The sequence below is a fragment of the Sorex araneus genome, chromosome 6, assembly GCF_027595985.1.
Source record: "Sorex araneus isolate mSorAra2 chromosome 6, mSorAra2.pri, whole genome shotgun sequence".
Lineage (NCBI taxonomy): Eukaryota > Metazoa > Chordata > Mammalia > Eulipotyphla > Soricidae > Sorex > Sorex araneus.
Window position 1 is genome coordinate 20986862 of NC_073307.1, and position 14809 is coordinate 21001670.

At 38.5% G+C, this 14809-nt stretch overlaps 1 protein-coding gene across 5 annotated transcripts in view; it reads right to left on the bottom strand.

Moving 5' to 3' along the window:
• The window catches only part of ANKHD1 (ankyrin repeat and KH domain containing 1), a 136044-nt gene that overhangs the window by 99064 nt on the left and 22171 nt on the right, over positions 1 to 14809 (bottom strand). For all 5 annotated transcript variants that reach the window (XM_055141321.1, XM_055141324.1, XM_055141320.1 and 2 more), the window contains exons 2-5: positions 6145 to 6298; positions 3321 to 3477; positions 1518 to 1665; positions 669 to 816 (exon numbers count right to left, since the gene is read on the bottom strand). In XM_055141321.1, the coding sequence (XP_054997296.1) occupies positions 669 to 816; positions 1518 to 1665; positions 3321 to 3477; positions 6145 to 6298 (607 nt within the window). The remainder of the gene's footprint in view (positions 1 to 668; positions 817 to 1517; positions 1666 to 3320; positions 3478 to 6144; positions 6299 to 14809) is intronic.

Consider the following 14809-nt stretch of genomic DNA (forward strand, 5'->3'; position numbering starts at 1 on the left):
TTGCAGGGCTCTCCAAGAGGGGTGGAGAAATTGAGCCCAGGTTGGCCGCGTGCAAGGCAAACGCCCTACCTGCTGCGCTATCGCTCCAGCCCATTACTTATTATAGAAAATAAATTTCATCCGGACCAGAGATAGCACAGGAATTAAGATGCTTGCCTTACATGTGGCTCACCCTGGATAGATTCCTAGCACCAAAAAGGATCTCTCCTGAGCACAAAGCCAGAAACTGCCCCTGAGACTTCCAGGTGTGACCCAGTTTCCACCCCCAACACACACACAAGGAAAAACTGTCCTCAGAAGAAAAAAATGTCAATTTTGAACAAATAGAGTCTAAGTATGTTTCAAAGACTTTTGAAAGTATCACCATAAATCTGTAGTTTACCCATTATTTAAAAAGTGAATTTTCCTAAGTTTTCAACTGAATTTCCCTAAAAAGTTTTTCCTCCCTTTTTTCTTTTTTTTGTTTATGGGTAATATCCAGCTGTGCCTCAGCACTTATGCCATACTCTGTGGTAACAAATTTCTCCTGTCAGGGCTCGAGCCTGGGTTGAGTGCATGCAGGGCAAGTGTCTTACCTGCTGTACTATCTTTCAGACCAGGAATCATTTTTTTTAATCTCTCAAATTACAATTTATTGTCCCCTAATCAACACATCAACATCTACATACCTGTGGCAGACTGGGAGTTGACATCTGCATCATGAAGAAGTAATAATTTCACAATATCCAAATAACCTCCACTGGATGCTGCCATTAAGGGAGTTATGTCTCCTTTATTCCCTCGATCTTCAACATTAGCATGCATAGCAAGCAAAACCTTTAAAATACATATATACAGAAAGGTCAATTCTTACTACTAATGCTATTTCTAAAATACACCAAATCTATAAGTGGGTTAAGGAAAACTTTAAAAATAATCACTTTCAGGGAAAATATGCCAATTTTTTTTGTTTAAAATACAAGGTTAGATGCTATATCCTACAACATCCTTACATACTAATCTTTAAGTAGTTACATTAGTGAACTTATTAAAAATGTAAAAAAATTATAAAATGTTAAATTGTGTTATGCTTGGTATTATCTAGTAAGAAAAGTAAAACTACTCATGAGAGAGAAAGACTAAGAGATCAGCATACTTGACTATTTTTCAGTAATGGAAAAACGGTAAAAAAAATTAAGGTAATTTGGATAAAATAAACGTAAATTACTATTTTTCATTACAGTTGTACAATATTTCTAAAGACAAATTTAAATACCACTTTATCTAATAAATTAGGTAATTTATCTAAGTATCTAAAATTACTATTTTTTTTATGTTTCTTACCCATAAAGACAAATTTTAAGTAGCAGAAAAATTCATCATGCTCAGGTCTATGTACAGATAATGAATTAATTCGTCCATGTTCCTATTATATATATATTGCTGAAAAGATGCTATTATTGAATTTTAATTTATTAGTGACAAAATGAAAGTAGTAAACTCCACAATTTTAATCAGTAAAGACTATTTTGTCTTACTTGTGCTAATTCGTAATACCCTGCTGAACAAGCTAGACACAGCAGGCTTTCTCCTTCTTCGGTATGTTCATTCACACTTCTGCCTTCATCTAGCAATTTACGAACAGCATTCACATCTCCATCTGAACAAGCTTCTGCCAGACTGCGACTGGAAACAAAACAATCAAGTAACCATGAAGAAAGACTCAAGAGGCCTCTAATAAAGAATTTCATGAACTATAAAGAGATAAAAATAGAAAAAAAAAAAGGAAAAAATTTTGTATGTACATTCTGTTTGCAAAACTAATTACTCATGTATGTCAACTAAGCCAGAAAGGCAATGTGAATATGAAAACAGCTGTCATTTTTAGCTTTTAAGATGTTCTAAGATATGATCATATTCAAGTTTTGGGATATGTGGTGTCAGTGATCAAACCCAAGGCTTTACACATGCAAAAGCATATGGTCTACCACCGGAGCTACATCCCAACTCCTTAAAAAAGATTCTTTAAGTATTAGCTGTACAGGTTTTTAATTATTGATATAATGATTCCCCATAGTATTTAGGATATAATCCTATAAAGGAAAATTTCTGTGGGGCAACAGTATGAGGTAAAAATATAAATAAATTTTTTTTTGCAAAATAATTAACAAAACGTAAATATCAAACTTTACTGTCCATATAAATAAGTTGCATTTCTTGTTGAAATGCAGATCCTGACACAATAAACCTAGGAGAGAACCTGAAATTCCTCATTTCTAATGAGCTCAGAGGTAATGCTAATATTGCTAGCCAATGAACCATATTTGAACAGCAAGCACCTATATTATCAATTTAGTAATTTAATTTATTAATACTCAAGCAATCTGTCTAGGGTCAGGAATCTCCCAAAGGATCAGGAATGTGGCTCAGTGGTAGAGTACATACTTGTATATGTGAAGCCCTGACTTAAATTCCTAGCATTAAAAACAAAAAGCTATCAATTAGGCCAGAGAAATAGTACAATGGGTAGAGCATTTGCCTTGTATGATGCTAACCCAGATTCTTTCCCCAAGATTCCATATGACACACTAAGCCCACCAGGAGTGATTCCTTAGCAGAAAGCAAGAAGTAAGCCCTAAACAACACTCAGTGTGGCCCCAAAATAAACCAACCAAAAAACTATCAATTACAAAAAAATTTTTTTTTAAATTACATTTGCTACTATAATCTCTAAATTACTTAAAAAATGGAAACACGGGGCTGGAGAGGTAGTACAGTGAGTGGGGCACTTGCCTTGTATGCAACCTTGGCTCATGATCTGGCATCCCTTATGGTCCCCCAGCAGTGCCAGTAATGATTCTTGAATGCTGATCCAGGAATAATTCCTGAGCACTGCCTGGTACGGCCCAGAGACAAAACCAAAACCAAAATGGAAACAAAGAGGGGCCGGAACAATGACTAGGTAGGTAGGAAATTCACCTTGCATGTGGATGACACGGGTTAGATCCCCAGCATCCTATAGGATCCCCCAAGCACCGCCAAGATTAATTCCTGAGTGCAGAGCCAGCAGTAATACCAGCATCAGGAGTGACCCCAAAACAACAAACCAAAGTTAAGAACAAAGCAAAGTCTTACTCAGTTTGGATTTCTCAGAGACTGCAGTCCAGTATAATATCTACCTTTACATATGTAAACACATTATATACAGTTCCGTTTCTAACATTCATTTCACTAAAGCTCATAAGGCCCTCCAACAGGCAGTGTTTCATCAAAAGCTGCTACTTTTCCAAAATTCACTCAAGAAATTGTCTAAGACCCAGAAGGAATCATTAAACACATACGTGTCCACTTGTCCTGCATTATGGTTGTTTTCTGCCCTCATCCGTGTCAGTGCAGCAGCAGCTTCATCCAGTGCACAACTTACTGAGGAAGTCAGTCTTCGAAGTACCTCAGGATCTGCAAAAGCTTTACCATCAGCAGTTGACAATTTGCCAATTCCTTCAAGTGTGCATGAATTAAGTGTGCAGGGGAAGAAAAAACAGAAACATGCAAATTATGGTTGCTTTTCTAAACACAATTATCCAAGCAAAACGGCAGTCTTCAAAGATAAGGCTAATAAGCCTAATTGTGAAAAGGCTATGGCATAAATACCTATTCAAGTCTCTCCATCTTTATAGAACACATATTTTCTCTTACCTAACTCCAAATAAAATGATGCTTATTTTATCAAAATTAATGTGATTTCTCCCAAATTATATAGTAATACAAGAGACCTCTAGTATAGTTAGAGCATATAGTACAGCCTGAACATCACAGGGTGTGAGCCCCCCAACAAAAAATGTATAGATATAGATACATAGCACTCTAACAAGTCTTCAGGCACTATTTAAAAACACACTAATTTACAGGAGCTAGGAAGACAGTTTAAAGGGTTGTAGCATATGCTTTGCATTTGGGAGGCAAAGGTTCAAGCCCAGACACCATGGCACTATAAGAACAGTCAAGAGGTATTGCTAGGTATTGCTAGGATCTATCTCTGAACACTACTGGATACGACCCCAAAACAAAGACCAAAAAAAAAGTTGTGAAATCTTCTAAAGTAAATTGTTTTTGGGGATGGGGAAACTCCCAGTGTTTGGAGGTCATTATTGCCAATGCTCAATCAAACTTGATGACACTGCAGTAGTGCTGTGGGCTGGTGGCAACCTCTAAGATTCTATCAGACACTGCTTGGTAGATACTGTGGTACCAATGATCAAACCTGGGTCCTTGCACATGTAATGTAGCTGTTGACCTTAGCCTCGAAATTAAATTCTATGTTTGTGAAATATGCACATTATAAGCAGTGTCATATGATATACTTATCTCAAAAGCAACACAAAGTTTAGAAAGAGTTAACTTTTTTCCTAATTTTAGAAGTTAAAGGTTTTAAATAATTTAACTTTGTATATCAAGTAATGCAGACTTTATGCTAAAAGACAGTGATAAGCATATTTTTAAAAAGCCTGCTTGGGCTGCAGTGATAGTACAGCAGGTAGGGCATTTGCCTTGGATGTGGCCAACATGGGTTTGATCCCTGGTATCCCATTTGGTCCCCCAAGCACTGCCAGAAGTGGTTCTTGAGTGCAGAGCCAGGAATGGCCCAGGTATGGCCCATAAAACAGAAACAAAAAAAGAAGCTGACATAGCCTGTTAAATTTTAATCCAGTTTTGTGTTCAATTTTATTTAAATGCCTCAACTACAAGTAAAAAATTGCCACCTACAATAACTCACATATAGAAAAAAGTGATTAAGTAATTGTAAGCAATTACCTAAATCAGGTAATAGATTCATTATTCGATGAACTAAAATGTCTCACTTGTATTTTATAATTGATAGTACATTTTCCTTGATATCTACTTGATTATATAATAAAATTATCTAATAATTTTAAAACAATCTTTAAAATTTTAGTATTTAGCCCAGTTCCTTATTTCTTTTCCTAGGTGGTTTGGACCACACTTGGAAGTACTCAGGGCTTACTCCTGGCTATGTGCTCACAGAATCATTCCTGGTCATGTTTGAGAAACCATATGAGGTGCTAGGTATTGAACTGCAATTGGTTTCTTGAGAGGCATGTGCCTTAACCCCTATACTATCTTTCCAGCACCCAAAATTTCTTTTGAACATAAAATTAGGCCAAGATGAATAGTGTATTTGCTTAGAGCACTTGGCTTTGCAAGCATAGTATTACAAATTCAAGTCCCTGACATCAAATATATGCTGAGCATAATCCTCCTTGACTGCTCTGTCTGCAATCCCTGATACAGCAAGCAATTTCTAGCCATACTACAGCCAATATGCATAAGCACCACAAAAAAATTTGGTGTAACCCTCAGTGAGCACTGCATGTGTAAAAAATGTCCAAGTGCCAATAATGGTATCTCCTGGTATGTGTACAACTGCCATAAATGAAGTGCAAATCTCTGTGAGCCCTATGGCTAAGTGTTTAAGTAACATAGCCTGATGTACAACTCCCAATGAGGACAATAACTAGAAATGAGTAAGCATCAGGGCTAAGTATGTATGGAACTCCCCTATCATACCAGGAGGGAAGGGGGCAGAGGAAGGTTCCAGAGCAACAGTATAGTGGACAAGGCATTTGCCTTGTATGTGCCCAGCTCAGGTTCAATAACCGGCACTCTATATAGGTCTCCAAGGACTGCCAGGAGTGATCCCTGAGCACCTCTGGGTATGGCCCACCCTCCCCGCCCCCCAAAAATTTTTTTTAAAAGGATAGGGGAGAGGGAGAGAAAGAAGAGAGGGAAAAAGCAAAATAGAAGGAAAAGGGAAGGACAGAGAGATAAAACAGCAGGTAGTGTGTTTATTTTGCATGTGGCCCACCTCCCACCTGGATTTGATCCCTAGCACCTCATATGGTCTCTTGAATCCTGCCAGGGGTGAGCTCTGAGCACAGAGCCAAGAGTAATTCCTGAGACTTCTGAGTGTGGACTAACCCACTCCTCACAAAAAAAAAAAAATAGGAAAGGGGAAGGGAAAGATACAGAAAACAGTAATTTTTACAGAGATTTAAAAATTCATAATATTGGTACAATGTTTATTTTTTTTATAAAGATCTAGATCTTTAAGAAATGAAGAAGAGAAAGCCAAAAATATGTAAGTACCTGCTGCTTCTAGCAATGCCTCTAATCGTGCCTGTGTCTCTGGATCCACAGTGCGTAAGTCTGCTCCTTCTGCAGTACTTGATAAAAATATCTCTGATGTTGTCTTAAGCACTGGGTTATCCAAATCTTCTTGGTCCAAAATAAACGATTCCACCTATTTGTGAATTAAAGAAAAATATCCATAAAACATCAATTAATATTAGGATTACTGCAAATTAAGGAGATAAGGCTCCTAATTTATAGCTTAAATATAACCAGATAAACTGCTATGGGAATACAGGATAATGCTAAGGGACTATGAGGGAGCCTCCTATATAGTTATCTTCAAGCATGAGTAGGTAAAGCTGGTACACCAGATTCAATTTCCCTAGAGAACATTTTCTCTTCTCTGATTAGTAGTCTTGAAAAAGCAGGAGCACGAGCAACAGTACAATATACTGGTACGGCACCTGTATGTGGTCAATCCAGGTTCAGTCCCCAGCATCCCATATGGTCCCCCAAAGCCCACCAGAAGTGATTCCACACAGAATCATGAGAGGCACAAAAACTAACTAAATATAAAAAATATTGGGAGTGGTCAGGGAGATAGTACAGCAGGTAAAGTGCTTGCCTTGCATGGCAGCAAACCTGTGTTTGATCCCTGGCACCACATATGGTCCCCCAAGTATCACCAGGAGTGAACCCTGAGCACAGAGCCAGGAGGAAGATCTGTGCACAGCTGGAACTGTCCCTCTACCAAGACCCCTCCACTCCCAAACTACAAATATTTCTTGACAGCTACAGCATAAGGAAGTAATCATAAAATATGTGAAAACCACAAAATACAAAAACAGTGGAATCTTAAGCATAAATTGGGACTGGAAAGATAGTACCATGGACTTGTCTTGCATATGTCAGACCAGGGTCAATTCCCAACACCCTTATATGGTCACCCAAGAACTGCCAGGAATAATTCCTGAGTGCAGAACCAGAATAAGCCCTGAGCACCATTGGGTGTAAACTAAAAACAAACAAAAAAACCAAATTATGCATAAATGACAGAAACCCAGAGATATTAATAACAGGGTGCACAGAAGGTTTAAGGATCAAATCTTGATGTTTGACACTGGTATGGTAACCACATGAAAAAAAAAAAAGCACACAGTATGCAGTGTGTCTGGTCTATAATGCCAATGTGTGTCTGAGCTGAAATAATTCACAATTTCTCCTCCAAGAATCTGAGTTATCAAACCCAATCCAGGCTTCCCAATCAAGAAAATTAAAAGGAGGGGCTGGAGCAATAGCACAGTGGGTAGGGCGTTTGCCTTGCACGCGGCCCACCCGGATTCGATTCCCAGCATCCCATATGGTCCCCTGAGCACCGCCAGGGGTAATTCCTGACTGCAGAGCCAGGAGTAACCCCTGTGCATCACCGGGTGTGATCCAAAAAGCAAAAAATAAAAAAGAAAATTAAGAGGAGCTGCAGAGAGAGTACAGCAGGCAGGAGGAAGCTTGCCTTACACTCGGTTGACCTGTTTTGGATAGAGGGCACTTCATATGGTCCCCTGAGAACTGTCAGAAGTGATTCCTGAGAAGAGTCAAAATTATGCCTCTGAGCACTGCCAGGTGCGTCCCAAAAACAAATACAAAAACAAAAAGGAAAGAAAAGAAAAAAGAAAATAAACAGATAGCTTTTGGGCACATTGTATTGTGTTAATAAAACCATGAAACTTCTAATTTTGTTGAAAGTACTAAATATATATATATATATATTTGTAAACACAAACATGAACGTCAGTACTTCTGTATAATCACAAGTATATATGTAAATCTCTATGTGCATCTATACTATGTAAATAGGCAGAAAATATTTTTATTTATTTGTAGACAGAAAAACAGAACAGAAAGTTTAAGTACTCTCCAAGGTCACACAGTTAATAAATGCGCAGTCAGGTCATACGCCTAGACGTGTCTGTACTCTTGAAGCTGGGATAGCTCAAAGGGCTTGAACACACACTTCACAAACGTAAGTTCCAGGTTCAGTACCCAGCAACCTACGGTCCTGAGTTACCATGAGAGTAATTCAAGAGATCCCTGAGAAGTAGTCCAGGGGATATAAGGAGGTACTCCTGGGCATGCAGCCGACTCCAGTTCTATCAGCACACTGCCAGGAATGAACACTAAGCATACAGCCAAGATTAAGTCCTGAGTACCACCAGGTATGGCATTAACCACACCTCCTCCAAATACTTTGTACTCAAACTAGGCAATACTACTCACAAGCATATAAACAAAGAATCACAGTATCTGGATTACATTATTTGGTATATTTGGCAAATCATTAATTTCACAATAAACACTAAATAAGGGTGTTCTAATAAGGACAGTGATTTTTATAAATATTATCTAATGACATATATAATTTTACAAAATCACCTTCAGATCTAATAACACTGAGACATGTTGCAACACAGCTTTTTTAATATGTAATTATAAAGTCGTCAGTCGAGATTTATTTTAATAGATAAATGTGGACTACCAGTTGTCAAACAATGCTGAAAGATACTTGCTTACGTAACAAAAAGCTTATAGCAAATCCAAAAAATTATTAAAGGCACAATGCATTCTGGGGCTTCCCACATACGAACACTGGGTGCATAATTTCTACTGCACTACACTGCTGCTCATATTCTTCTTTAGGACACAAATTTTCTTTACTTCTGGTCCTCTCTAGCCTCCTATCTCACATTTTTCTTCCTCAAAACAGAAATTATTAGGTATTTGTGGATATATGTGTATATATAAACACACAATAGTTGAAATTCTAAACTTTTAAAAATGGTATTTATATTTAAAGGTAAATACCATTTCTTTTTTACAAAAAGTATGATCTGCTATATTATATATAACCTGGCGACAAATGCAGAATCTTTATTTTTTTTTTTGCTTTTTGGGTTACACCCAGCGATGCTCAGGGGTTACTCCTGGCTCTGCACTCAGGAATTACTCCTGACAGTGTTCGGAGTACCATATGGGATGCTGGGAACCGAATCCGGGTCAGCCGCGTGCAAGGCAAATGCCCTACCCACTGTGCTATTGCTCCAGCCCCCAAATGCAGATTCTTTACTTAAAAAATCCAACTGCAGAAGCCAGAGATAGTTCAAAGAGCTGGAGTGCCCTGGGTTTGATCCCCACGATTAACTAGTCTCTAAGTATCACTGGACACAGTGCTTGAAAACTGGAGAGTATATACTCCACCACCACCAGTAAATGCAGATTAAGGATTTCAATTCTCCCCCATTCCTACAACTGTTACACACACATACACACACACACACACAAGTCAAAGAAAAATAAATAGCTTTATACATTAATGGGAGAGAAATGACTTATTATCAGTTATCCAAGATACCACACAAGAAGTCATATTCAAGTTAGGCTTTGAAAAAGTCATAAAATTGGGCCAGAGATAGTACAGGATACCTCCTGTACTTGTCTTGCAAGTGCCTCGAATTCCCAGCACCACATATAGTTCCCCCAGCACCTCTGGAAGTGACCTGAGCACTGAGCCAGGAGTAAGCCTTGAGTATAGCCAGGTGTAGGCCTACTCTTCTCCCACCCCACACCCCCAAAAAAAAGATAAAGGGAAAAGGATGAGCAAATCTCACACACAGAAAGCTAAGGGAAAAATATTTTATAGCTTTCTCAATAGTATTTTTTATCATCTTCCTTCTCTAAAAAAAAAATAATCATGGTTTTTAGCTTCAAGAATTTAAACAAAGGAAGAGGAGAAAAAGACAAGCATTTATGTTACTTTATCCCACTTGTCATTTCAAAAATGAGCCACTGGATGGCAACAGTAACTAGGAAATTTAGACACAAACTCAACTATGCATGGTCCACAAAACTCAAGTCAACCAGGCCAAAATTGAATTATAAAATAATTTAATAATCCAACTACATAACTTAAGCAAAACTCATCTCCAATAAATAAATAAATAAATAAATAAATAAATAAATAAATAAATAAATAAATAGGCTAAGGATCCATGCTTTGGAAGATAAAGGTTTGATCCTTGGTACCAGACAGTTCCCCTCCAAGCACTACTGGGAATAATCGCTGAGCACCAAATAGGAAATAACTCCCAGAAATACCAGATGTGGTCTCCAAAAAACAAAAACCTATCCAGTGCAATTAAACTGTGTCATAATTAAAACTTAATGATATTAATGTTTTAAATTTTATCATAGTAAAATCTCATCTATACATCTGTCAGTAACTATTACCTTAAGACTACTCTTGAAAGTAGCATTGCCAGAAAAAATAAGAGATCTCTTTTGTTTGTTTTTGAGCCACACCCAGCTCTACTCAGAGCTTACTCCAGCTCTGTGCTCAGGGATCACTCCTGGTGAGCTCAGGAGATCATGTATAATGCCAGAGAACTGGGTCAGCTTTGTGCAAAGCAAGCATCTTACCCACTGTACTATCTCTCCAGTCCCATAGCAATCACTCGTATGATAAAACATAAATGTATTGGGCAGAAGAGATAGTACAGCTAGTAAGGCACTTGTCTTTCATGTAGCTAACTCAGGTTCAATCCTCTGCATCCCATATGGTGCCCTACCCAACCAGGAGTGATCCCTGAGTACAGAGCTAGTAGTAAGTCATGAGAAACAAGCCAGGAGCAAACTCTGTGAACAGCCAAGTATGGCCCAAAACAAAACAAAATGTATCATATTTTTATTTACATATTCTCATTTAGTGGGAATATCATTCAACAAAGACACCAAGCTCTCAAATGTAAATAAAAATATGCTGGTTTTGATTTTTTAAAAAAGTCTTAATTACTATACTTATTTTTAACATGCTAAGTAAATTTTTTCTGAAACTAAAATAGTAGTAGCCACATTTGTTTCTAGTGATTGCTGTACCATCTTTCCAGCCCCAGTATTCCCAATTTCTGACATACATTCTTCCATATAAATCTTCTATGTAAATTTTATCTGGAGATTTCTGAAGTTGATTAACTTTACAGCAACAACAGAGAATCGTTATGCTTTCCTAATTCTAGCTGGAGAAATGCACGAATTGGGTTTTTGAGCCATATCCAGTGGTACCAGGTGTCAGCCTGGTGGTGTTCAGGGAACCATATGTGGTGCCAAGGATCAAACCAGGATCAGCCACATTCAAATAGAGCACCTTACCCTTTGTACTATCTCTCAGGCCCAGAATCTGTAATTTTTTGACAGTGTCTATAGAAGAAAGGTAGGTCTTAAATTTTTGTTTGTTTTGTTTTAGGGCCAGACCAAGATTGCTCAAGAGCTGCACCTGGCTGCACTATGTGGCATGGGGAATTAAACCCAGCCTACTACATGCTGGGTTTAACCATGAGTACTATTCTGTTGTGTATCTCTCTGATACCTATTTAAATTTTTTATAGGGGTAAGTGTCCAAGCAGTGTCTCAGCTTAGCAACAGTTTTCAGGCTGGCAGAGATAGGGGCCACCATCATCAATACAGGAATTAATAAGGGCACAACAAGCAATGCTCAGGAGTAGGTAGTGCCAGGAATCAAACTTGGACCTAGAAGGCACATGCTCCACTCTCTGAGATATCATACTGGCCCCTTAGAAGGTCATTTAGTAACAGTTACCTATTAAATGCTTTTTTAAATAAAAATTTAATTATGCTCACATGTACCAGCACTTTCCATATTACTCTGTTCAATCATCCTCATTACTTGATGGTGGTTTTTATTTATTTATTTTATTTATTTTTTGCGTCACACCTGGCAATGCTCAAAGGTTACTCCTGGCTCTACACTCAGGAATCACTCCTGGCAGTGCTCAGAGGACCATATGGGATGCTGGGGATCCAACCCGGGTCAGCCGCATACAAGACAAATGCCCTACCCACTGTACTATTGCTCTAGCCCCAGTGATTTCATTTTAAGCAATTGAAACTCAAAAGTTATGTGACTTGCCCAAGATTATATAACCCTGTAAGGATCAGAAGAGACAAATTTCAGATTCCAAAGCTCAGCCTTTCATAACACCAAATTGTATTAAGTGCAACTTCTAAACAAGGAAATACAACTGAAAATAAATATAAAGGGGCTAGAGCAAGAGTACCAGGGTTAATGCACTTGCAATGCATGCAGTCCATTGATCCTGGTTCATCTCCAGTGCCCCATCATGCCACCAATCTGGAGTGACCCTGGAGCAGAGCTGTGAGTAGTCCCTAAGCATTACTCAGTATGGCCTAACCACTCCCTAATAAATACAGACAATAAAGTAAGCAAAGACTCTAGAAGTATTCTAATGTCAGTTTAACAGTAATACCAGGTAAAAACTTCTCTCAATTGTAAAAAATCACAAGGGCGGCACGAGCGGGAGGGGGAGACGCAATGATGTGTTGTGTCGCAATGATGTGTTGTGTCGTTCTGTTGTCCGCAGGCACTCAGGGCAGTTCTCTCTCGCACACACCACTAGAGTTCAGCACTGTCTGTCTCTCTGTCTCTGTAGTCTCTCCTCTGGTCTCTTATGACCTCTCTCTGTCTCTGCTTCTGTGTCTTCTCTGTTTTTCTCCCATGTCCTCTCGTGTGTCTCCTTCTCTGTCTCTTCTGTCTTCTTCTGTCTCCCTTCAGTGCCCCCATCTTCTCCTTCAGTCTCAGTTTATATAGCAATCACTTAGGGTGGTAACACAAAGGTGGGTCTGAACATTAACCAATCAACAAAGAGAGGTAAGACCATTTCTTGAGGAGATTACTAAGAGATCCATTCAAGGGTGGGATCCAAACAAGGGTGTGTCGCTTTCTCCTTTCCTCAGCTAGTAATCCACTTACATAGTTATAGTAAATCTACTTCTAATATTTCTGGCAATGTCATTCTGTAAGAGCACAGTAAGAGATATAACCTTAAAGTTTGGTTCTTCCTGAGGATGTTCATCTCACTATACATTCCAGACCACAATCCTCAGGCCACGTTAATCTTCCTAACCCCAGCAGGGTCCTAATCTCGTTGTTACCTTTGGATCATGACAGCATCTGTTCATGATCATGTCCTCAACTTATAGTTGAGTATTGTGGCGCTTTGGGCTGGCCCATTTTGATGCCAGGGTAGTTCACAGCTTGCCCTGGGTCTATTCTGTCCCTTGTCGGGACCCAGTTTTTGGGGTACTACGAACAAGGGCAACTGAGTTGAGAAAGCAGATGCCCAGGAGTAAATATTATTGGAGTCAATCAACTCCCAAGTTACAAAGCATAATATTAACTGTCTTCCTGTGTCCATACAGAAAGAACATTGCTTTAAGGTAAACTATGCAAAAGACACTAACTTACAATACAAATTCAGAGTCCTTAGAAGGATCTGATCTTACAAGGTAACAGAATCTGATTAGGGAAAAGGTGATTAACTGGTTGGGAAGGAGGGTGCAGAGAAGAGTTTACAGATAAACAAAGGAATGGGAGTGTCTCCAGAGCACTTAAACCTAAATTCCTTGTGGCAAGGGAGGAAAGACAAACCAATGTTATCCTACACTCAAATATATGGTTTGTCAAGCCCACTATCCTAGAGCAGAATTCTCTCTTTTTTTTTTTTTGGGGGGGGTCACACCTAGTGATACACAAGAGTTACTCTTGGTTCTACACTCAGGAATTACTCCTGGCAGTGCTCAGGGGACCATATGGGATGCTGGGACTTGAACCCGGGTCAGCCACGTGCAAGGCAAACCCACTACCTGCTGTGTTATCGCTCCAGCCACATCCTGCAGCAGAATTCTTGAAGTGTCAGGTACCTCAGTTTCATTTTAGCAATTTCTGGCAATTACATCTACACTATTTCCAACCAGCACACATTAAATATTTGTGCCATAATGGAGTTTTTTTCCGATGCCCCCCCTTTTTTTTGAATAATGGGATTTTCTTTTTAAGGCTACCCACATATTTGTTAGAAAAGGAGGAAAGAAGTACCTGGCAATTAAAGTAAAAAAAAAAAACGTTAACGTTGAAAGGAGAAGTACTGCTCTATATTTTCCCCATCATAATAAATGGGTACAGCTGAGGTTAAAAGCAGCCCCCGGCTTCTACTCATTATACTATATAGAAAATAAGCATGGAACACTCCAAAGAAATAATCAATTTTAATAAGTTAAAAAGAGGCTCAAACCAGCCATAAATGTCCATTTAATAAGGGGAAGAGAACATAATAACTAAGAGCAAGAACTCCTAGAATACCAACCCACCTGGCTTACAATGTAATCTTACCTAACCCACTTGACTTCTGAAGCTCATTCCTCAGCTATAAAATAACAGCAATAACATTACAAAAATATTGATAATAAAAGAACACTGAAAGTACACAAGGTGCTTAACACATAGTAACCAACAAATATTAGTTGTTATTATTACTTTAATGTCACCATTACTACTAGTGTAAGGCCAGTTTACCTATAGATCTTGTTTTCCTTACTCTTTGCTTGATAAAAATAACCCATTATGCTTGCCTTAGGATAACAAGTAACCTGAGCATATTAAGGATTACACATACATTCCATTTTATATTTATTAAGCATAGACTATGTGCCATTTTACTATATATTGGGAACACAAAATCAAATGATGCTTCCAGCTCATTGTAGCACTGTCTGTAGCATTGTTGTCCCATTGTTTATTGATTTGCTTGAGTGG